Source organism: Theropithecus gelada, chromosome 4 (genome assembly GCF_003255815.1).
Source record: "Theropithecus gelada isolate Dixy chromosome 4, Tgel_1.0, whole genome shotgun sequence".
Lineage (NCBI taxonomy): Eukaryota > Metazoa > Chordata > Mammalia > Primates > Cercopithecidae > Theropithecus > Theropithecus gelada.
The window spans coordinates 45450772-45474188 of record NC_037671.1 but is presented as its reverse complement, the minus strand read 5'-3'; the positions used below and the strand labels follow the sequence as shown (position 1 = coordinate 45474188).

Here is a 23417-nt window from a genome sequence, read left to right as displayed (position 1 = left end):
AGCAGGTCTCATCAAAAGGTCCAGGGGGAAAAAAAAGATTCAAGGCCTGCTGGGTATGGTGCCATGCTCCTGTAGTCCCAGCTACTTGAATGGTTCAGGTGGGAGGACTGCTTGAGCCCAGGAGTTCAAGTTCAGCTTGGGCAACATAGCAAGACCCTATCTCTTTAAAAAAATAAAATAAATAAAAAGGTTCAGGCTCAGCTTAAAGAGGCTCCCATCAGCCAATGACAGGACCACTTAAGCATCTGTAAGAGTAAGAACCACATGGACTAAAACACATCAAATAGGTTTAAAATCCATAAGTGCACAATGATGCTTAACACAAAACACCCAAAGTCTCTCACTGGCCACCTTTGAAGAATGTTAGAAAACCAATTCATTATTTTGAAAACAGGTACAGAATCAAGCATTTATTCTTCCCTTTCTTGAACAGCTATATCTCTGGGTAACCAAACAATTAATGAGGAGAGATTTGTGTTTATAGAAGTTTCCAGCTAATAAACAGAATATCATCATTTAACAACTCCCTAATGAAATAATGGATCTAGCAATGATAAGTGATGGCTTCTCATTCCAAAGAGACAACCAGATATTGTATCTACTGAGGGAAATACACATGAAGAGGGGAAAAAAAAATCAAATCTGAACTTGATGAAGCCTCTACATCTAATCCATTATTGGAAAGTTTAACAAGTCTGGGCACAGTGGCTCATGCCTAGAATCCCAGCACTTTGGGAGACCAAGGCAGGCGGATCACCTGAGGTCAGGAGTTTGTGACCAGCCTGGCCAGCATGGGGAAACCCCGTCTCTACTAAAGATACAAAAATTAGCCTGGCATGGTGGCAGGCACCTGTAGTCCCAGCTACTCAGGAGGCTGAGGCAGGAGAATCGCTTGAACCTGGGAGGTGGAGGTTGCAGTGAGTCGAGATTGTGCCACTGCACTCCAGCCTAGGCAACAAGAGCGAGACTCTGTCTCCAAAAAAAAAAAAAAAAAAAAAAAAAAAAAAAAAAAAAAGGCCGGGCGCGGTGGCTCAAGCCTGTAATCCCAGCACTTTGGGAGGCCGAGACGGGCGGATCACTAGGTCAGGAGATCGAGACCATCCTGGCTAACATGGTGAAACCCCTTCTCTACTATAAAATACAAAAAACTAGACGGGCAAGGTGGCGGGCGCCTGTAGTCCCAGCTACTCAGGAGGCTGAGACAGGAGAATGGCATAAACCCGGGAGGCGGAGCTTGCAGTGAGCTGAGTTCCGGCCACTGCACTCCAGCCTGGGCTACAGAGCGAGACTCCGTCTCAAAAAAAAAAAAAAAAAAAAAAAAGTTCAAGCAGCTTTCTAGAACAAATTTGGAAAACAAGACACAAGTTAGATAACAATGTGCCACCAACTGAAATAATAATCGTGAACACGCATTCTCTGTATCTTCTATTACTCCCATAAATAACTGTTAAAACCCTAATACTACTATTTAACATTTCATGTGCCTTCTGTGTCTTCACCACCAGATTCTAAGCTTCCTGAGGACAGGTGCAGATCTCACACTTGGTCTCCTCCATGGCAGGTGCCTTGCCCATGAGAGGTGCTCAGGAAATATTGGTTGATTTGTGGTGGTTTTACTAAGCCAGATAATTTGGTAGCATTATCCCAACATGATGTGGAACCAGCCAAGGGTCAAAGCCCAATATGGGATCCTGGTAGGCAATTATATTAATTATCATTATTAATTCAACAATCATTTACTTAGAGCCTACCATGTGCCAAGTACTTCATAAGACACTGGGGACAGAGAGAGAAACACACATTTACTGCCTTTAAGTGTCTCAGTTTAGTGGGAGAGTCAGGCAAGTAAACATATAATTAAAGTAATAGCTACCACTTACTGACCACTTACTATCACTGTTCCAAACACTTAACCATATTAACTTGTTATAATGCTAATGCCCATCTGGTGGGGTAGGTACTATGCTCCCCATTATGCAGATGAGGAAATGGAGGCAAAGAAAGGTAAAGCAATTTGCTAAACATCACATAGCTGTTGAGTAACAAATGCAGGCTTCAAATCTCAGGTCCTCTGGCCTGAAGAAAGTCTATCTAACCCGTAGGCTTTATAATAATGTATTATCACACAGGATGATGGGTGGGTGCAAAGGACACAAAAGACAAGCATCCAAGTCAGAGTCAGGGGATTAAAAAGTTAGGGAGGCCGGGCAAGGTGGCTCACACCTGTAATCCCAGCACTTTGGGAGGTCGAGGACGGCAGATCACTTTGAGGTCAGGAGTTTGAGACCAGTCTGGCCCACATGATAAAACCCGCCTCTACTAAAAATACGTAAATTAGCCAGGCATGGCGGTGCACACCTATAGTCCCAGCTACTCAGGAGGGTGAGACAGGAGAATCACTTGGGAAACCTGGGAGGCGGAGGTTGCAGTGAGCTGAGATCACGCCACTGCACTCCAGCCTGGGCGACAGAGCAAGACTCTGTCTCAAAAAAAAAAAAAAAAGTCAGGGAAGAGGCTGGGTGTGGTGGCTCACAACTATAATCTCAGCACTTTGGGAGGCCAAGGTGGGGAGATAAAGACCAGCCTGGCCAACATGGTGAAATCCCATCTGTACTAAAATTACAAAAAATTAGCCGGGCGCCACACCTGTAATCCCAGTTACTCGGGAGGCCGAGGTGGCCATGAGCCGAGATCACACCACTGCACTCCAGCCTGGGTGACAGAGCAAGACTCCATCTCAAAAAATAAAAAAATAAATAAATAAATAATAAGTCAGGGAGGAATCTTGGAAGGGTTTTCAACATAAGGTTGTATGAAGGAAAGGGGCAGGTGTGATGGCTCATGCCTGCTATAATCTCAGCACTTTGAGCACTTTGGGAGGCCGAGGCAGAGAGATCACTTGAGGCCAGGAGTTCGAGACCAGCCTGGGCAACACAGTAACACTCCATTATCTAGGCACAGTGGTGCAAGCCTGTAGTCCCAGCCACCTGGGAGGCTGAGGCAGGAGGATCCCTTGAGCCCAGGAGGTCAAGGCTGCAGTGAGCTGTGATTGTGCCAGGGCACTCCAGCCTAGGTAATCGGGCGAGACCCTACCTCAAAAAACAAACATACAAACAAACAAAAAGGGGAATGGGACTTGGCAAATAGAGCAAGTCAGAAGCACAAAGACCAGGCATGATCAGAAAACTCTGAGTAATTCAGGATGCTCAGAATTAAGAGGAGGAGGAGAAGGAAGTACAGCAAGAGGCCATTAGAACACCACTTTGGGGCAAGGAGGCAAAGGAGGTGAAATATAAACCCACCCTGCTCAGGCTGTCCCCCAACAAAAAAAAAAATCACAACCACAATGAGTCCCTGTTTCCAAGGAGGTGGTTGCTAGGGTAGGAAATGGACTGAAGAAGCTCTTTGTCATGGAGAGAATGGCAGGCACAGTCACAGAAGTCATGGCTATGGGATAATCCCATACCCGCTCTATTAGTTTCCCAGGGCTGCCATAACAAATTACCACAACTGGGTGGCTTAAAATAACAGAAATTTATCCTCTCACAGCTCTGGAGGCCAAAGTGCAAAATCAAAGTGTTGGTGAGGTCGGCTCCTTCTGGAGGGCACACGCTTCTGTCCTTGTTCCTGGTGGCTGCCAGCAATCCCTGGTGCTCCTTGGCTTGTAGCCGCATCACTCCAACCTCAGCCTTTGCCATCACAAGCTGTCTTCCTGTAGTGTACCTCTGTCTCTAGGCCTCTTCTCTTCATTGGGCGCCACCAGTCATATAGGATTCGTCATTCACCTTAATGAATTGATCTTACCTTGGTTTTATCTACAAAGACCTTAATTCCAAATAAAGTCATATTCACAGGTACTGAGGCTTAGGACTTCAACATATATTTTGGGAGGGCACAATTCACCCTCTAATATCTGATATTCTGCAAGTTGCTTTTTTTTTTTTTTTTTTTGCTATACAGTTAACCACAGATGTCTTTCCATGTCTGTTCATATAATTCTACCTCATTCACTTCAACCACTGTGTATTATTTCACTGTATCAATTACCCATAATCTATTCATCCAATACCCTAGTAATGGGCATTCAGATGGTTTTCCTTTTTTTTCTTTTTTTTTTTTTTTTTTTTACCATTACAAAGAATATTCTTATTCTCTGTACAGGCATCTATGCACATTGATAATGAGAGGGTTTCTATAGGATGACTTCCAAAGAGAATGGGAACAAAGAGAATATAATTTCAAGTTTTTCATAAATGACATCCAGCATTATCTCCAGAGAAGTTTAAAAAACAAAAAAACATAGGCCAGGCGCGGTGGCTCACGTCTGTAATCCCAGCACTTTGGGAGGCTGAAGCGGGCGGATCATGAGGTCAGGAGATCAAGACCATCCTGGCTAACACAGTGAAACCCCGTCTCTACTAAAAACACAAAAAATTAGCCGCGCGTGGTGGCGCCTGTAGTCCTAGCTACTCGGGAGGCTAAGGCAGGAAAATCGCTTGAACTTGGGAGGCGGAGGTTGCAGTGAGCCGAGATCGCACCACTGCACTCCAGCCTGGGCGACAGAGCGAGTCTCAAAAAAAAAAAAAAGACAAGTGACAAATTGTTCTTCAGAAAAGTCGTGCAGGTTGGGTGTGGTAGCTCACACCTGTAATCCCAGCACTTTGGGAGGCCATGACGGGCAGATCACGAGATCAGGAGTTCAAGACCAGCCTGGCCAATGTGGCGAAATCCCCTCTCTACTAAAAATACAAAAATTAGCCAGGTGTGGTGGCGGGTGCCTGTAATCCCAGCTACTTGGGAGGCTAAGGCAGGAAAATCCCTTGAATCCGAGAGGCGGAGGTTGCAGTGAGCCGAGACCGCACCACTGCACTTCAGCCTTGGCGACAGAGTGAGACTCCGTCTAAAAAAAAAAACGTTCACTTTGGGAGGCTGAGGCAGGCTGATCATGAGATCAGGAGATCGAGACCATCCTGGCTAACACGGTGAAGCCCGTTCTCTACTAAAAATACAAAAATTAGCTGGGCGTGGTAGCAAGTGCCTGTAATCTCAGCTACTGGAGAGGCTGAGGCAGGAGAGTGGTGTGAACCCAGGAGGCAGAGCTTGCAGTGAGCGGAGATCACACCACTGCAGCACTCCAGCCTGGGTGACAGAGCGAGTCTCCGTCTCAAAAAAAAAAGTTGTCCTAATTTATGCTTTCTTAACCAGCACTGTTGCTTAGTATCTTTGTCAACCTGACAGACATAAAATAATACTTTGTGGCTGGGCATGGAGGCTGACACCTGTAATCCCGGCACTTTGGGAGGCTGAGGTGGGCAGATCACTTCAGGTCAGGAGTTCAAGATCAGCCTGGGCCAACATGGTGAAGTCCCATCTCTACTAAAAACACAAAAATTAGCCAGGCGTGGTGGCATGTGCCTGTAATCCCAGCTTCCCAGGAGGCCGAGGCAGGAGAATTACTCCCTCCCGGGAGGCAGAGGTTACAATGGGCCCAGCTCATGCCACTGTACTCCAGCCTGGGTGACAGAGCAAGACGCCATCTCATAAATAAATAAATAATAATAAAAAAGTTTGTTTTAACTAGCATTGTTTCTCCTTAAGAAGATAAAGCAATTTTTCATTTTTAACTGGTTAAATTTCTTCCCCACCCCCAACCAAGATTTCAATTTAAATTGGTACTTGGGGAACACAGAATATGAGATATTTTATTGTCCTAAATTTCTTATTGTCCATTTTATGTTCAACTTTGTTGCCTTATTTTCCTTATTTACTGTTACCTTATTATTATTTTGTAATTAATAAGATCAGAAATATAAGATCTGATTTTCTGGATTACATGTAGCACTCACCCTCCCTCCTCCAGAATGGTCATTAAATTACGGAATGACTTATATGTGCCAGCCACTGCTCTAAGTACTAAGAATGCAGCAGTGAACAAGACAGTGAAGGTTCCTGTTCCTAATCGCTACTTCACCGAAGAAGAAAAAGTGTTTGCACATGATTTGAGAAAACAGATGGGAGTGAGAATTTTCACCCCTGGGTGCAGACTTGCCTCAAAATTAATTTAAATACTGTCCTATTTTGATCCATTTGAGAGCCTTCTAGGGAAAATCTACTCTGTTCTCCAGGTGTCCTAGAAGGATTCACCGAAGGAATAGTGAAGTGGTTAGTGAAGGTAGAAGCAGGAATAGCTGCCAGACAGCTGTGCCCCTTCCCTGGAGGGAAGAGTCATGCCCCCAGGCGCCCAGTGCCTTCAAAGGTTAAGGCTGTGAGTTCAGGGAACAAAGGAAGTTTTAAGGAAGAACAACTCCTCCCCAGTCCAGGTAAAGGGGGATGTAACTGAAGCACCACTCCCAGCCTCACTCCACCTCCTTCCATCAGCCCCAAGGAGGGGGACGTCTGATTGGACATATTTGACTCCGACCCTTCCTCCTTTCACTTGAGAGTAGGGCGTCTGCTCCACCTGCAGGAAGCACACATTTTTTATAGGTAGCTACACACACACACACACACACACACACACACACACACACACACACACACACACACACACACACACACACACACNCACACACACACACACACACACACACACACACACACACACACACACACACACACACACCTGTTAATACTCCAGAACTGCTATGACAAGGGAGTAAGTCTGCCTAATTCAAGGATGAATAAGACATTTATCCACTTCAGATTAAACCCTTGTTGCTTGCTCATCCAATCCCTGGTCTGTCTGTCTGCTTTTCTCCCTCCCTTTCACCTCCTTCGACTGGTTTTAAACTCAGAAGGCAGAAGGGTATTTACTGATGCTGTCAATACAGTTTCCATTATAATGGTTTATGCCTGAGAATTTTTGTTTTTATTTTTATTGATTCTGTGAATGGATAAATGTTCCTGTTGTATTTTCTTTTTTTTTTTTTTTTGAGACGGAGTCTCGCTCTGTCGCCCAGGCTGGAGTGCAGTGGCCGGATCTCAGCTCACTGCAAGCTCCGCCTCCCGGGTTTACGCCATTCTCCTGCCTCAGCCTCCCAAGTAGCTGGGACTACAGGCGCCCGCCACCTAGCCCGGCTAGTTTTTTGTATTTTTTAGTAGAGACGGGGTTTCACCGTGTTAGCCAGGATGGTCTCGATCTCCTGACCTCGTGATCCACCCGTCTCGGCCTCCTAAAGTGCTGGGATTACAGGCGTGAGCCACCGCGCCCGGCCTTCCTGTTGTATTTTCTAAATGGTTACTTGCTGATAAGTAGCAAACCTTCTGGGTTTTGTGTAGGTTTTGTATTTGCCCAAATGACTCAGTTCTCTCACTGATTGTAGTAGTTTTTCAGTTGATAATTGGGTTTCCCATGTAAAAAAGGTACCTCTGCAAAAACATTAACTTTATTTAGACTTTTAGTCTTTTTTTTCCTGTGAGTGACAGGGTCTTGCTCAGTTGTCCAGGCTGCAATCCTCTCATCTCAGCCTCCCAACTAGCTGGGACTATGGGTGCATGCCACCTGGCTATATTCTTTCTTATAGCATTATTTCAGCTAAAAGAATAATAAATAGTAGTGACTTTATTATTTTAATTTAGTGACTTCTTTAATGCAAATAGCATTGCATTTCATTTTTAAGTATAATGATGGCTATGTTTTTTTTTTTTAATCAGAAACGGATGTTAATTTATATCTAGTGTCATTTTTGCCTCTATTGAGAGAATTGTGTGACACCTCTGAGGTTTTTTTTTTTTTTTTGGTAGGGGTAGGAGGAACAACGTCTTGCTCTGTTGCCCAGGCTGGAATGCAGTGGTGGGATCTCAACTCACTGCAACCTCCACTTCCTGGGTTTAAGCAATTCTCCTGCCTCAGCCTCCCAAGTAGCCGGAATTACAGGGACCCGCCAACACAACCGGCTAATTTTTTTTTTTTTTTTGAGACAGAGTCTTGCTCTTTCACCCAGGCTGGAGTGCAGTGGCACGGTCTTGGCTCACTGCAACCTCCATCTCCTGGGTTCAAGCAATTCTCCTGTCTGAGCCTCCCAAGTAGCTGGGACTACAGGCACCTGCCACCACACCCAGCTAATTTTTGTATTTTCAGTAGAGACGGGCTTTCACCATATTGGTCAGGCTGGTCTCAAACTCCTGACCTCAGGTGATCTGCCCACCTCAGCCTCCCAAAATGCTGGGATTACTGAGCCACCTCACCTGGCCAAGAGATGCTCCCCAGAATGGCTCGAACCACCCACCTCCAGAGTTGGAGGTAAGCACACCAATCAATCCACGACATGGAGGGTCGAGTGGTGCTCTGTATTTTTTTTAGTAGAAACAGGGTCTCACGATGTTGGCTGGGCTGGTTCTCAAACTCCTGACCTCAGATGATCTGCCCACCTCGGCTTCCCAAAGTGCTGGGATTACAGGCATTAACCACCATGCCCAGCCACCTCTGACATCTTATGTTGATGAATTATAAAGGGTAAGCCATCCATGCATTTTTGGGAATACATCCTTTACTTCTTTACGGTACATTATCCTTTATCATAGTGTTAGATTTAATTTTCGAGTATTCTATATTAGACTTTTACACCAACGTTTCTAAGTAGTGTGGTTTTCTTTTCTGCACTGTCAGCATTTGAGAACAAGGCTATATCAACTTTGTGACATACACAGGCTGTTGTCCATCTGTTCCTTGGCTCTGTGACAGTCTCTACAAAGCATTTACAGGCTCTACTTCTTCAACATTTTTCAAAATTTCCCCTCAAAACTATTTGATACAATTATCTTTCAGTCGTTTTTAACAGTTACTGGTCTATCCAGTCATTCACTTTTTTTTTTCACATCTGCTTAGTTTTTTATTTAGTTAAGTATTAAGGACCAGTTAATCAACTCATTAGATTGGTCAGGGCAAGACACTTGAACTATGCAGCAGGATTTAAAAAGCAGTTGGTTTTTGGTAGTTCTCTGGTAACCACACAAACACATACACACAAATTTGTAAACTACTCTGAATATTGGATTTCCCCCGTGATCTTGTATAATAATGTGCTGTTCACAATCTGCAGTATTTTGGAAAGTATATAAATTGGACACGGCCAAATTAAAGATATTTCATAAACGCCTATAAAGTATTTGGGAACTTCAGCTGTATTCCCCAAAAAATCAGTTTTAAACTATAAAGAACAAAAATGCATATAAAATCAAAACAGATTTAATAGACGTCTTTGAAAAAAATCAAATTATAATTCAATTTTCTACTTTTTCAAATATGACTAAGAAAAAGAGTCACAAGTAGTAATGTCTACCATCTTTTAAAAAATCCTCTAATAATTTTTTTTGAGACCGAGTCTCGCTCTGTCGCCCAGGCTGGGACTGTGGTGGCGCGATCTGGGCTCACTGCAAGCTCCGCCTCCCGGGTTCATGCCATTCTCCTGCCTCAGCCTCCCGAGTAGCTGGGACTATAGGTGCCCACCACCACGCCCGGCTAATTTTTCGTATTTTTAGTAGAGACGAGGTTTCACCGTGTTAACCAGGATAGTCTTGATCTCCTGACCTCGTGATCCGCCTGCCTCGGCCTCCCAAAGTGCTGGGATTACAGGCATGAGCCACTGCGCCTGGCCCAACCAACCAGATTCCTTAATAAATTTCAGTCATTATATTTCCCTGGCACAGATTTATTAGCATAGCACCAAACATGGTAACCCCTGATAAATATTAAAATATTTTCCTATCACAATGGTCACAATTCTAACTATTAGTAAACACTTTCTTAAATGGTAGCCCTCTCTGTTAAATGGTAAGCTCTCTGGGGACAGTGAACTTGTCCTTCCCGTTTCCCACTCTATCTATAACCCTAGTACCTACTGGGTACCTAGAATGTACTCAAGAAATAGCTGTGGGCCAGGAGCAGTGGCTCATGGCTGTAATCCCATCACTTTGTGCAGACTGCTTGAGTTCAGGAGTTTGAGACTAGCCTGGGCAACATGGCAATACCCTGACTCTATAAAATTTTTTTTTTAATTAGCCAGGCATGGTAGTGTGTGCCTGTAGTCCCAGCTACTCAGGGGGCTGAGGTGGGAGGACTGCTTGAGTCTGGGAAGTCGAGGCTGCAACGAGCCATGATTGCACCACTGCACTCCAGCCTGGGTGACAGAGTGAGATACTATCTCAAAAAAAAAAAAAAAAAAAAGGAAAAATAGTTGTGAAGCTATGAATGAAATTAAAGCTTCTTTTTTTTCTTTGTTTTGCCTATTGTCCTTTTATTCTTCTACATTAGAAATGCCAAAGTCATGTCTTTTTTTTTTCTAAGTACTGGATCCTAAATGACTTATCTATTTTACATTTTTAATTTCAAATTTATTAACTTCAAAGTTATATTCAAAAGAAAATTAATAATCAAATTATTTCCTAAAAACAAGACTGAAATAAATGAAAATAAATTAATCCGTTGGCCTAAAGTTAGAAAAAATAAAACATACTTTGCCATTATTATAGGTTTGTATCATGTAAAGAACATGAAACTTTCCTATTGAATCTAAACTCCATTTCAGTTGGAGGCTTATTCCACTGAAATTTATCATCATGACTGATATATCTGTCTTTGCTTTTATCTGTTTCACATTTTAATACTACAATGCTGCTTCTTTTGTTGTAAATATGATTTCATTTAGTTTCTTCACCTCTTATGATCTGCAAAGATTATTTCTTGCTTTTTAATTCTAGTAGCATACCATTTACTACTTTTAAAAATATTGACTTGGCAGGACGCAGTGGCTCACTCCTGTAATCCTAACACTTTGGGAGGCTGAGGCGGCTGGATCACCTGAGGTCAGGAGTTCGAGACCAGCCTGGACAACATGGCAAAACCCCATCTCTACTAAAAAATGCAAAAATTAGCCAGGCGTGGTGGTGGGCACCTGTAATCCCAGCCACTTGGGAGGCTGAGGCAGGAGAATTGCTTGAACCCAGGAGAAGGAGGCTGCAGTGAGCTGAAATTGCACCACTACACTCCAGCTTGGGTGACAGAGTGAGACTCTGTCTCAAAAAAAAAAAAATTTGCTTCTTTTTTCCAGCAGCATTCCAAGAGAGAAATGACAGGATGTGAACTAAGCCCAGGACTAGGAGACTAAAGGAGAGGGAATGGATTTGAGAGCAGTGAAGGGCATACTAATCAATGGAGAAGAGGAATAAAAAAATCTAGGCAGCAAGCAGTGCCTTAAGGGTCCCCAAGTCCATGTTGAGGAGGAGTTGGGGGCTCATGCTGAGTGTCTCTCAAGTTCACCTCCCAGAACAGCAACCCTTGCAACACACACCTCACTAGACCCTCACCATAACCCATGAAGCAGATATTACCATTTCCATTCTACAGATGAAGAAACAGAGCTCAGAAAAGTTCAACTGAATTCTGGTCTCTGGAATCCAAAAACGTCTTGAGCTACCACTGGGCAGCTGAGGCAGGGTTAGGCTGTGTGGGAAAACTGAGGACAAGACTTTGACCCACTGGATCAACCTTATCATGAAGTTGCAGGCCACAAAAAGAACATACCTGATAAAATAGAAAATAGAAAGCAGCAGATAATTCAGCGCTAACTGGTGAACAGAGAACAGACACAGTCTCAAAGATCAGGGATAAAATCTCCAGTGGGGAAGCTTGGTCTGGTGCTTTGTATCCGTTTCCATCGGTCCTTACAGCCGCTCGTCAGACCCCAGCAGCAAAGATGGTAAAGCAGATCGAGAGCAAGGCTGCTTTTCAGGAAGCCCTGAACACCACAGGTGATAAACTTGTAGTAGTTGACTTCTCAGCCACGTGGTGTGGGCCTTGCAAAATGATCAAGCCTTTCTTTCATTCCCTCTCTGAAAAGTATTCCAACGTGGTATTCCTTGAAGTAGATGTGGATGACTGTCAGGATGTTGCTTCAGAGTGTGAAGTCAAATGCATGCCAACATTCCAGTTTTTTAAGAAGGGACACATTTGGCCCCATGGGAGTACGTAGCCCATGAAAGCTGTTGCTATAGTTATGAGAAGGAGTATAATGCCAATGTTTCAGGTTTCTAGAAGAAGGTATGAGCCGTAGTAGAGGCCTCGGCCTACGTGTAGGAAGAGGCAGATAAAAAGTATGGAGGCGCCGTTAGCATGGAGGTGAATTTTCTGGAGCCAATAAGGAAAAGCTTGAAGCCACCATTAATTAATTAGTCTAATCATGTTTTCTGAAAACATAACCAGCCATTGGCTATTTAAAACTTGTAATTTTTTTAATTTACAAAAATATAAAATATGAAGACATAAACCCAGTTGCCATCTGTGTGACAATAAAACATTAATTCTAATGCTTTAAAAAAAAAAAATCTCCAGTGGGCACTGGGCTCCCACACTGCCAGTTACCTGAACAACCCTGGGTTATCTGGCCATCTCGGCATAATTAGTAATCATGGAGGTGGGGATGTTTGGATGACAAATTATCTGATCATCCCAGCAATGCCCCGCATTTGAACCATGTTTACCAATTTTTATAGATTATTCTGTGTGAATTTCACAGGCCCACTGCAGAACAGTGATTCAGAAACTTTTTTGGTCATAAACCTGTTAAGAATCTGATGAAAGCTATAATCTCCCTCTCCACAAAAACAACAAATACAAAATCGTGTATGTAATTTTGACACGTTCATATCCTTTGACAGAGCAACTCCACTTCCAGGAATTTGCCCTACAGATATACAAGCACAAGGGCAAAGACAGATACAAGGATATTTGTGGTGGTATTGTTTAAAATAGGAAACCCTCCGAAACAAACCTGAAGTCCACCAGTAGGGCGCTGGTGAAATAAACCAGGTAAGTGGGGGCAGGATGGGGTGAGGGAGTATAGACAGCACTGGCTTCACGCTTAGCTTCCCCTTAAAAGATGCAGGGGCCTTCCTGCCCCCCTACCCAACCTGGTGCCCCCAACTCAGCAAGGTCCCTGGAGAGGAAGAAATGCAAGCAAGCGCACAGGAGGAGGCTAAATAATGAATTGTAAGTGTGTGTTTTCTTTGGCCAGGGCAGTCTGGCCAAGCTCTGGGGGCTGCTGGGCAAACATTTTTCATATTTTAGTAGCTGGCCTATGCCCAAAGCAGTCAAAAGTTAAGCAAGCTTTGAATGAGCTGCTCCCTTGCTCTCCAAGGTCCCGAGAATTCTTAATGAGGTTCTAAGGCAGTGGCCTCCAGGCCTCCAGCAAACTGGTCATGTTGCCTTAAATATCACTTACCCTTCACTACTTTTAATGAATGCAAATGATTCAGCAACAAAACACTTAGCCTGAAGCGAAATCCGTCTTTGTGCAGCCGGTTTCACCAGCTTGCTGACAGCCCAGCTCAGGCAGGGCCCTACCGGACAGGCAGGCAGGCTGGCCCAGCGGAGCCGCAGGTGCCCAGGCTAGCCCAGGCAGACCCCTGCACACCCAGGGCAGCAGCAGCAAAAGGCAGGAAGTGCAGAGCACAAGGGAAGATCTCCATCCCACCCACCACCCCAGCGACCAGGTGCAGACCTTCACAATTCCACCTCTTTATGACTCTGGCTCCAGGGCAAAGGAAAGTGTGAGCAGGAAAAACAAAAGGTATTTATTTGATCTAAGGAATGGGGCTTGGTCCCAGGCACCTCAAAGGCTTGTCCGGTCACCACCCACCCCCACCTCCCCTTCACCTGAGGCCAGGTTCCAGAGGAACTCAGAAAGAGAACCCGCAAAGCTCGCTTGGATCCCGGCCCTCCTTCACCAACTGCAAGGAAGTGACAAAAACAGAGACAGTGTAAAGAACCCAATTTACACCCTGTTTTCGAAGTTCTCTTTTGGCAGCAAAAACTGAAAGCAATTTTTCAGGAGTCTGAGAGCAACTTTTAACTAATTTCTTTCCAACCTGAGGCTCAGGGGGATTTCTTGCCCTGTCAGCCTGATCAACACCTCTCCCCGGGGCTGAGATAGCAGCCCTGGCCCAGAACAGGCAGCTGTTAATTCAGCTGCCACGTCTTCACCAGCTGCTGGCGGGAGACCCACAGAGGTCCATGCAGGCTCTCTCTAGGCTTTCTTGGTCGTGGATGCAAATATGGAATCAGAGGGCATTAGACCCAAACTAGGCAACTGGCTAAACTCAGGACTACTGAGAGCCCACACATATCTGCCTAGCTGCCTTAGACATAAAAAGGGCTTTGAAATATTTGTTGACTTGGTTTAAAAAGGGGCTGACTTGGCCCCTTTCAACCCTCACAGGACAGAGAAGACAAGATCAGTCTCCCCAACAGAAAAAAGTTTCTCATTGTATCTTAGAGGGCCTCCAAAAATAAGTTATATTGCATCAAAAATGCCCTTAGCTGTACATCCGTCTTTCAGAAAAAGAGCACTGCAATTTTCTTAAAACAATCAGGAAGAACATTTCAATGCCGTTCTTCCCCATCAGTTAAGGCACACCATCTATTATATAATACCTTATTATTCAAAACACTCTCATAGAAAGCCAACCGAAGCAGAAAAGAGCATTCCTTAATCGAGGGGCTAAGTCTCCTAGCCCCTGGGACTCTTAAGTTCTTGCCTTCCATTAATTGGCCCCTTTCCTTCCTGGGCCTCAATGACCACACAGGAAGAATGCTTTTCAAAACCCCTATGTGGTAAAGTGCTTAAGGCTACAGAAGTGAACAGGTAGAAGGCTTGACACACACATCTACACAGCAATCTACTGGTTTTTGTTTTGTTTTGTTGTTTTTTTAAGACAGAGTTTCATTCTTGTTGCCCAGGCTGGAGTGTAATAGCACAATCTTGGCTCACCGCAACGTCCACCTCCCAGGTTCAAGCGATTCTCCTGCCTTAGCCTCTCAAGTAGCTGGGATTACAGGCATCCACCACCACAACTGGCTAATTTTTTTTTTTTAAGTAGAGACTGGGTTTCTCCATGTTGGTCAGACTGGTCTGGAACTCCCAACCTCAGGTGATCCCGCCTGCCTTGGCCTCCCAAAGTGCTGGGACTACAGGCATGAGCCACCATGGCCTGGCCAGCAATCTATTTTAAAAAAACAATTTTGCTTTTGATATTCATACAAAAGGGACACATCTTTCTCTTTTCATCCACCATATAAACCCCATAACCAATCCACCCCACCATCAAATGAACCAGAACTCAACCAAACAAAGAATTCCTTGGCCTTTGGGAAGTTACAATGTGCCTGAAGGGGGAAAGGTGGTGAAGCAGGAGAACAGGGCCTGCAGGAAGCGAACCTAAGGCTGTTTCACACCTATGTCCTCCAACTAAATTGAAATGAAAGCCCTGACTTTGCAGGCCTAAGTAACAAAAAGAGCAGAGGCTACTACTCGCTTTGAACCTTTCTGCCAGGCAGATGGGAAATTGGCTGTCTGCAGCCAATCATACTGAGTGCAGATCCTGTCTTCATTTGCAACTTTGTAACTTCACTCCAGCCTCTGAATGGTTGCTATCCACAACCAATCAGACTGACATGCTGGCCCAGTCTTCCTTTGCATAGAAATGTAACTTTGTAATTTCACCCTAGCCACTGACTGGTTGCTTTTTCCAACCAATCAGATGTTTGCACAGGAGCATGACCTTTGCATGAAGTGGCCAGTAGGAAACTTTTAGGGGGTATTTGGGTCCAGGAAGATTCTGCATCCCAGCCCTTAAGCCGCTGCTTGAGTCTGCTCCCGCACTGTGGAGTGTACTTTCATTTTCAATATATCCCTGCTTTCCTTCTTCTGTTGCTTCATTCTTTCTTTGCTTTGCTGGGGGTTTTGTCCAATTCTTTGTTCAAAACACCAAGAACATGGACACTTGCAGTCACGACCCTCTACCAGTGACAGTGTCATTCAGTAATGCTTGGGTAGCACAAAGTAGAATGGATGGCAACCAGTTGTCTCCACAAAGTCAGAATCAGCCTCACACAAGTGTGCTGCTGGGGAAGAAAACGCTACCATCTCCTGTCCGTCTCCTGCCTGCCTGAGCCAGGTCTCCATCCTCTGAGCTCCTGACATTTACTGTGTGCCTCTCTTTGGTCTTCTCTGTACCCTTGTCTTGTTAATCACTCTCTTCAGATTCTGTCTTGATTCACCTACCAGCAATCCATTCCTGGAGTAAACCTCCAGTGTCCCCCAGCTCAGTCTTTCAAGTTGGAGACTGAATTAGCCAGGCGTGGTGGTGGGCGCCTGTAATCCCAGCTACTCTAGAGACTAAGGCAGGAGAATCACTTGAACCCGGGAGGTGGAGGTTGCAGTGAGCCGAGATTGCGCCATTGCACTCCAGCCTGGGCAACAAGAATGAAACTCTGTCTCAAAAAAAAAAAAAAAAAAAGGAGAACCTGTCATCAGAGAGTCACTGTATTCTTTCCATAATAGACAGACTGTGTGCCTTCTGAGGGATACCTACCTCCTCTTGTAAACATCTCTTGCCTTATGAAGGCTTAAAGTCACCAGCCACCCGCCACCAACATACACACATGCACGCAATACTTAGCATGATGCTTTATGCCTTAAGCATCATTTGTAATTTACATGCCAGACTAAAAGGAAAACGGGTTTTATTGAAAGTTACTGGTAGATGGGAAGCAAAACTAGGCCTGTAAATTACAGTTATAACCATCACAGATAAGCATCACAGTTATAACCATCACAGCTATAACCACCACAGATAATCATCACAGTTATAACCTCCACAGATAACCATCACAGGTATAACCTCCACAGATAACCATCACAGTTATAGTCATCTTTTACTGAGCATTCGCAAGATCACAGACTAAGTCCTTCACATATACTGAATTTAGAAGATGCTCCATTATTTATTTGCACCAAGAGGACAAAGTGGTACTAGTTGAACTAAGACATAATGTTATATACAGTAGACCCCCCAATCCTGGGGGGGAAATGTTCTATGATCCCCCAGTGGATGTCTGAAACCTTAGATAGTAACAACCCCCAAATGGTATGTTTTTTGCCTATATATACATACCTACAGTAAAATTTCATTTATACATTAAGCACTTGACATCTGTAATCCCAGCACTTTGGGAGGCTGAGGTAGTAGAAGGATTGCTTGAGTCTAGGAGTTCAAGATCAGCCTGGGCAACAGAGCAAGATCTTATCTCTACAAAAATTTAGCTGGGCGTGATGGCACACACCTGCAGTCCCAGCTACTGGGGAGGCTGAGGTGGGAGGATCGCTTGAGCCAAGGAGGTCTTGAGGCTACAGTGAGCCATGACTGCACTACTGCGTTCCAGCCTGGGCAACAGAGCAAGACCGTATCTCCAAAGATTAATAAATAAACTAGGCACATTAGGCTGGGCACGGTGGCTCACGCCTTAAATCCCAGCATTTTGGGAGGCCAAGGTGGGTGGATCACGAGGTCAGGAGTTCAAGACCAGCCTGACCAACATGGTGAAACCCCATCACTACTAAAACTACAAAAATTAGCTGGGCATGGTGACACGCACCTGTAATACCAGCTACTCAGGGGGCTGAGGCAGGAGAATCACTTGAACCCGAGAGGTGGAGGTTGGAGTGAGCTGAGATCGCACCACTGCACTCCAGCCTGGGCCACAGAGCAGGACTCTATCTCAAAAATAAAATAAATTTTAAAAAGAGTCACTTGAACACAAGCACTCTGATACCCTGACATTCGATAAACTGGACAAAGGGATGATTCACATCCTGGGCGGGATGGAGTGGGATATCGAGAGATTTTATCATGCTACTCCGAATGGCATAAAACTTAAAACTTGTAAGCTGTTTACTTCTGGAATTTTCCATTTAATATATTTTGACCATGGGTAGCTGAAACCACAGAAAATGAAACCAAGGATCAGGGGTGACTACTGTAATTAATTATAAGTTACATCCCAATTTCAAAGATGTGCAAATGTGAAAAGAAAAAACATCTAAGAGTTAATGAAATGCAGTACCATCTCACTCAACTCTTGCAAGAACTCTAACGAGACTGGTATTATTATCCCTATCTTACAAAAGAGGAAACTGGGCCAGGCACGGTGGCTCACGCCTGTAATCCCAGCACTTTGGGAGGCTGAGGCGGGCAGATCACGAGGTCAGGAGATCTAGACCATCCTGGCTAACATGGTGAAACCCCATCTCTATAAAAATATAAAAAATTAGCCGGGCATGGTGGCGGGCGCCTGTAGTCCCAGCTACTCAGGAGGCTGAGGCAGGAGAATGGCGTGAACCTGGGAGGCAGAGGTTGCAGTGAGCCGAGATCACGCAACTGCACTGCACTCCAGCCTGGGCAATGAGCGAGACTCCATCTCAAAAAAAAAAAAAAAAAGAGGAAACCGGCTGGGCACGGTGGCTCATGCCTGTAATCCCAACACTTTGAGAGGCCGAGGCAGGCTGATCACCTGAAGTCGGAAGTTTGAGACCAGCCTGGCCAACATGGTGAAACCCCGTTTCTACTAAAACAAAATATACAAAAATTAGCCAGTCATGGTGGCATGGGTCTGTAGTTCTAGCTAGTTGGGAAGATGAGCCAGGAGGGTTGCTTGAACCCGGGAGGCAGAGATTGCAGTGAACCAAGATCGCGTCACTTCACTCCAGCTTGGGCGACAGAGTGAGACTCTATCTCCAAAAAAAAAAAAAAAAAGAGGAAGAAACCGAGGCTCAGAGAAATGAAGTAAACTAAGGTCTCTCAGCCAATAAGTTGTGGAGCCAGAAGTCAGTTCCTGAACAGATTTCTGAATTTCCCTGGGAAGCAGGGAGCAAAGAGGAGGCAGCCAGGCTTCAGACAGATCCTTCTTGGTTACGCTGACCCATCAGAGGCAAATAACCCTGACTTGGCTGATCCCTAAAATCAGGGTCTTTCTTCAAGTGCACCTTCACAGATCCTACTTCCAGAAACAACAACAAAAAGAAAACAGGTTTCCCTAGCTCCTTCCTTGCAAAACTGGCTGGAAGTGAGGGGGGAACCTCTCAGCCAACTTGTTATATATAAAGCACATTTAACGAGCCTTTCAAGTCCTGGGAGTAGGAGAAGGAAGGGTTCATTGGAAATCTGATACTTTGGCAACCAAGCGGGAGGGACAAGGCCCTGAGCATCAGACCCTGAGGATAAACACCATCCCAAACCCCTTTGTCTGCCAGAAGGAGATACTTCCTGGGGGAGCAGGAGGCGGCAATGCTTTTTATGACAAAGCCCACCTAACAACAACCTCCACCGGAGACCTGGCTAGGGTCTTTGTACAACCCACCTAACCATAAACCCTCTATCTTTTCCCAAACCTGCTGGGGTCCCTCTCTCCACAAATACCTGTGACCATCATAAATGCCCTTAAACAGCCCCAGTTTACTGCCCAGCCTGCCTGCTGCTAAATGAGGGCATTTGTTTCAAATTTGCAAATACCGACAGCGGTGGAAACCTAAGTCCACCCCTAAAATGAAATGTTCTGCATTCCTCCAGGCCTGAAGCACCATGCTTCAAAAGCTGCAAGCGGCCCCAGCTGTTTACTCTCTGGTGGGGCTATTGGGAGAGGTATTTTCCTGCTCCCTGAGGAGGCTCCTTTGATCCAGGCAAAGTGGGAAGGGGCAGAAAGGGGTGCCACCCACACCAAGGCTAGGCTGGGCCCATGCTCTCCTACCCCTTTCTGGGTCACCAGCAGCAGCTGTGCAGCTCCTAGAAAAGGGACTCTCTTGGAAAGGCCCAAGTAGAGACTAAAATTGCTGTCTGGAGACAGAGCAAGTTGGCTTGGTGGCTTCCGCAGGATCTCTCAAGCCATGTTCAAAGGCCCTTCAGACAAAGGTAGAGGGTAAGGAAAGGCACAGGAGGCTGCACAGCCGCTGAGAGCACCCCAGCCTCTTACACAGGCAGAAACAAAGGACAAGGTCCCCACCCTATTCTTCCCAGTCTACCGCACAGCTCAGGACACTCCATCAAAACAGGGTGCAGGTGTTTACTAAATAACAGCCTTTTGTTCTAAGAAGTTTTGCTAAAGGGGAGGGGGGATAGGCAAGAAGAGAGAGAGCCCTTCTTGCAGGTCTCCGGGGCTGTTCCAGGACCCAGCCTAGCCCCCTCCCCTCAGTACTCCTCCTGTAAGAGGCCTGGATCCCTGGGGTAGAGGAGGAGCTCAGATCATGGGCAGAAAAGCTGCTGTGTAGCTGGGCATTTTTTTAATTGGTCAGTTTAACAACTGGTTTAATCTGCTAAAGGAACTAAACTGATAGAATGCTTTGTTCTTTGTGCTGAAACTATAAGAGATCGACAGCATTTCCTTTTTTCTTCCCCCTGAGGTTGTAAGACAATGTTTTATTTGTGATTTGTTTTGTTTTTCAGGTAGCTGAAAATTAGGTTTGGATCTCAAATGCCATCCTAGCACTCTCTAAGGATCTGTTGGCCTGACGGAGCCTTCTCCCTCTTCTTCTAGGTGGGAAACAGCCCAGCTTTGTAAACAGATGAGCTACAATGGAATCACATCACCTTTGCATCCTCCCTTTGCATCCTCCCGTGATCCTCCCGTGATAGAACGTAGGTTCCCACACTGGAGTCTGAGAACCTCAGAAGCAGAAGAACAAACTCAGCAGAATCACCAAGAGCGGTCAACAGTTCAGCCAAAGAGAGATACACCTGGCACAAGAAAAGTGGCATCTCCCAGAATGTCAAGGTCATGATCCAACCTCGCCTGAACACTCCTGAGGGTTAAAAGACTTGACTCCAAAGTCAGAAATTAAAGGGAAATCTACATCATTAGGCCCCTACTATGGGGCAGGGCCTGGAGCACCAAGCGTGGGCACATCTACCTACGCAAAAGTAGTATGAGGTGGCAAACTCTATTAACCACTATGGGGATGACTCTATTACCTCCTACGTGGTCTCCACCACAGCACTGCTCAGCGTACAACTCCCAGCAGGAAGCAATGATCTGGAATGCACCTACAAGCCAGGGCCTGCAACTGCCTGTGACCTTCCAGCAGCACCAGGAGGAGGAGGCTAAGGATTCATGGGTTCATGAGAAAAGCTCAAGCCATTGGGATTTAGGCACAGTGCCCTAGCCTTTTAGACTATATATAGTTTCACCATAACTCTTTTTATTTATTTATTTTTTTGGGATGGCATCTCACTCTCACCCAGGTTGGAATGCAGTAGCATGATCTCAGCTCACTGCAACCTCTGCCTCCCAGGCTCAAGCCATTCTCCTGCCTCAGCCTCCCGAGTAGCTGGGATTACAGGCATGCACCACCACAGCCGGCTAATTTTGTGTTTTTAGTGGAGATGGGGTTTCATCACGTTGGTCAGGCCGATCTGGAACTCCTGATCTCATGATCCACCTGCCTTGGCCTCCCAAAGTGCTGGGATTACAGGTGTGAACCACCACACTAGCTTCAGCCCTGTTCCTCACCAGCTCTGCCGTGCTGGGCAGATTGTGCTTTTGTGCCTCAGTTTCTTTCCCTGTCAAATACTCTCTCTCCTAAATCTTTACAGCACCCTTTGCACCCAGAGAATTATACCCTAATACCCACATCACCAGTTGGTCAAGTCTAAACACATCTGTGCCCACGCACTAGAGACTCCAGAATAAAAAGCAGCCCTTAGATTAAAGTGCTCTCCCTAAACCCAGGGTAAGGAGAGCCTGTAAGGTGTAGCAGAAATAGGGCTGGAGGTGCCACACTGAGTGAGCCTCAGCAAGGGCCCTCCAAGGTCTTCTGTTCTGAAGTTGAAGCCTGGAGAGGAGGATGGGACTTGCCCATGGTCACACAAGCAGTTTCAGGCAAATGTGGAAGGAGAGTCCATGTCTTCCAACACTGAGCCTAGTGCTCCTCCTGGTGCCTCCTCAGGTTCAAGAGGTATGAACAGCACCAGGACACCCAGCGCTGTAGCTTAGCAAGACCCAAGACCCGCCTTTGGGACTGAGGTCCTATCACTTCTCTTGCAGGAATTCCTCTAAATCAGGAATGCCCACACAACTTTACCTGGAGACCCTAGTGTCCCCAGGGAGAGAGGAAACAGGAGAAAGGAAAACTGAAAGCTCCTTAATAAAATGTGAAACAAATTCTGCAGCCCACTCTTCCCAAGGATTCAGCCAGCCTTCCACACCAATTATCACGTAAGGCTAGCAGCCTGTATCGGCAAGACAGCAACATCCTCTCACAGAGAAAAGGGCCCAGAAATAGGCCAAGACTTCAGCAGCCACAGATACACAATGCGCAGTGGGTATAGTAATGGGGCCGCACGCTCATGGGCTTCTCCTATCGTATGTTACAGGCAGGATTGCCCCATCCCACCACCATCGGAGGCAGAACAGTAGTGAAGAGGGCTCACTTGAAACACATTAGAACAGAGGCATCAAAATCATCTTGGTCCATCGGCTGGGAAACAAAGAGCCACTAGTTGCAAGGCCTTCATGCCAATGGAACAGCCACCTTTGACTGTACAGGTTGTACACTGCTCAAGATGTCTGACCAAAGAACCAACACTGAAATACTGCCTGAACCCTGGTGCAGGACTGCATCTACCTGGAGGAAGGGGTATTTTTTTTTCTTTTTTTTTTCCTTTGAGATAGGGTCTCGCTCAGTTGCCCAGGCTAGAGTGCAGTGGTGCAATCACATCACAGCTTACCCACTTCAGCTCTGACGTCCCAGGCTCAAGCAATCCTCCCGCCACAGCCTTTGAGTAGCTGAGACTACAGGCGTGCACCACCACGCCCAGCTAGTTTTTTTTTGTATTTTTTGTAAAGACAGGGTTTCGTCTTGTTGCCTAGGCTGGTCTCAAACTCCTGAGCTCAAGTGATCCACTTGCCTCTGCCTCCCAAAGTGCTGGGATCACAGGCGCGCCCACGACTCCCAGTGCGCCCACGATTCCCAGTGCACCCACGACTGGGAGTACTTATTTGTAATGTGCACAAAGGTACCGTATGAACTAGCTGCTGGGACACCTCAGCAGTCCCAAAGGCACACAAACGTTCTCCTCATTGCCCCGCCACCACCCCAAGGAGGAGACAAAAAAAAAAAAAGAAGCCAGAGTGTCTCCTGGAGGGGAGGCTGTGCATGAGGGGAGCCCACTGCCCTTGGCCACACAGAACCTCAGGAACCTCCCCACAGCATAGACAGAAGTTCCCACAAATTACACAGAGTCGCTGACTGGGGAAACCCCCACAGCCATCCAGTGATTATAGAAACCCCTCCCTTGGGTATCATAAAAGTCTGCCTAGGCTGCATGAAGCACAATTCACTACCCATTCCCTGAGAACCTCAGCATGCTGGGAGAGACAGTGGCCCTTAAGCAGCACCAACCCACCCCTTGGGAGAATCTGCTACTGAGACAGACAGAGGGAGAATTCCCACCAGGAAAATGTGGCTGTGTGTGGCTCCCATATTTCTGGGTTGCTGTTGGAATACTGAGACCCATTTAGAAAACCTGTGCTTTTGAATGAGGAAGCCAGTCTTTTTTTTTTCTTTTTTTTTTTTTTTTTTTTTTTTTTTTTG

General features: G+C 45.7%; 2 protein-coding genes across 5 annotated transcripts in view; one reads left to right on the top strand and one right to left on the bottom strand.

The window, feature by feature from the left end:
* PTK7 (protein tyrosine kinase 7 (inactive)) overlaps positions 1 to 23417 on the bottom strand; it is an 82689-nt gene that overhangs the window by 49795 nt on the left and 9477 nt on the right. The window lies entirely within an intron of this gene.
* Positions 11628 to 12165, top strand: LOC112622724 (thioredoxin-like). Its single transcript, XM_025382464.1, has 2 exons — positions 11628 to 11943; positions 12107 to 12165. Exons 1-2 carry the CDS (start codon positions 11694 to 11696, stop codon positions 12163 to 12165), a joined length of 309 nt encoding a protein of 102 aa, XP_025238249.1. The 5' UTR covers positions 11628 to 11693.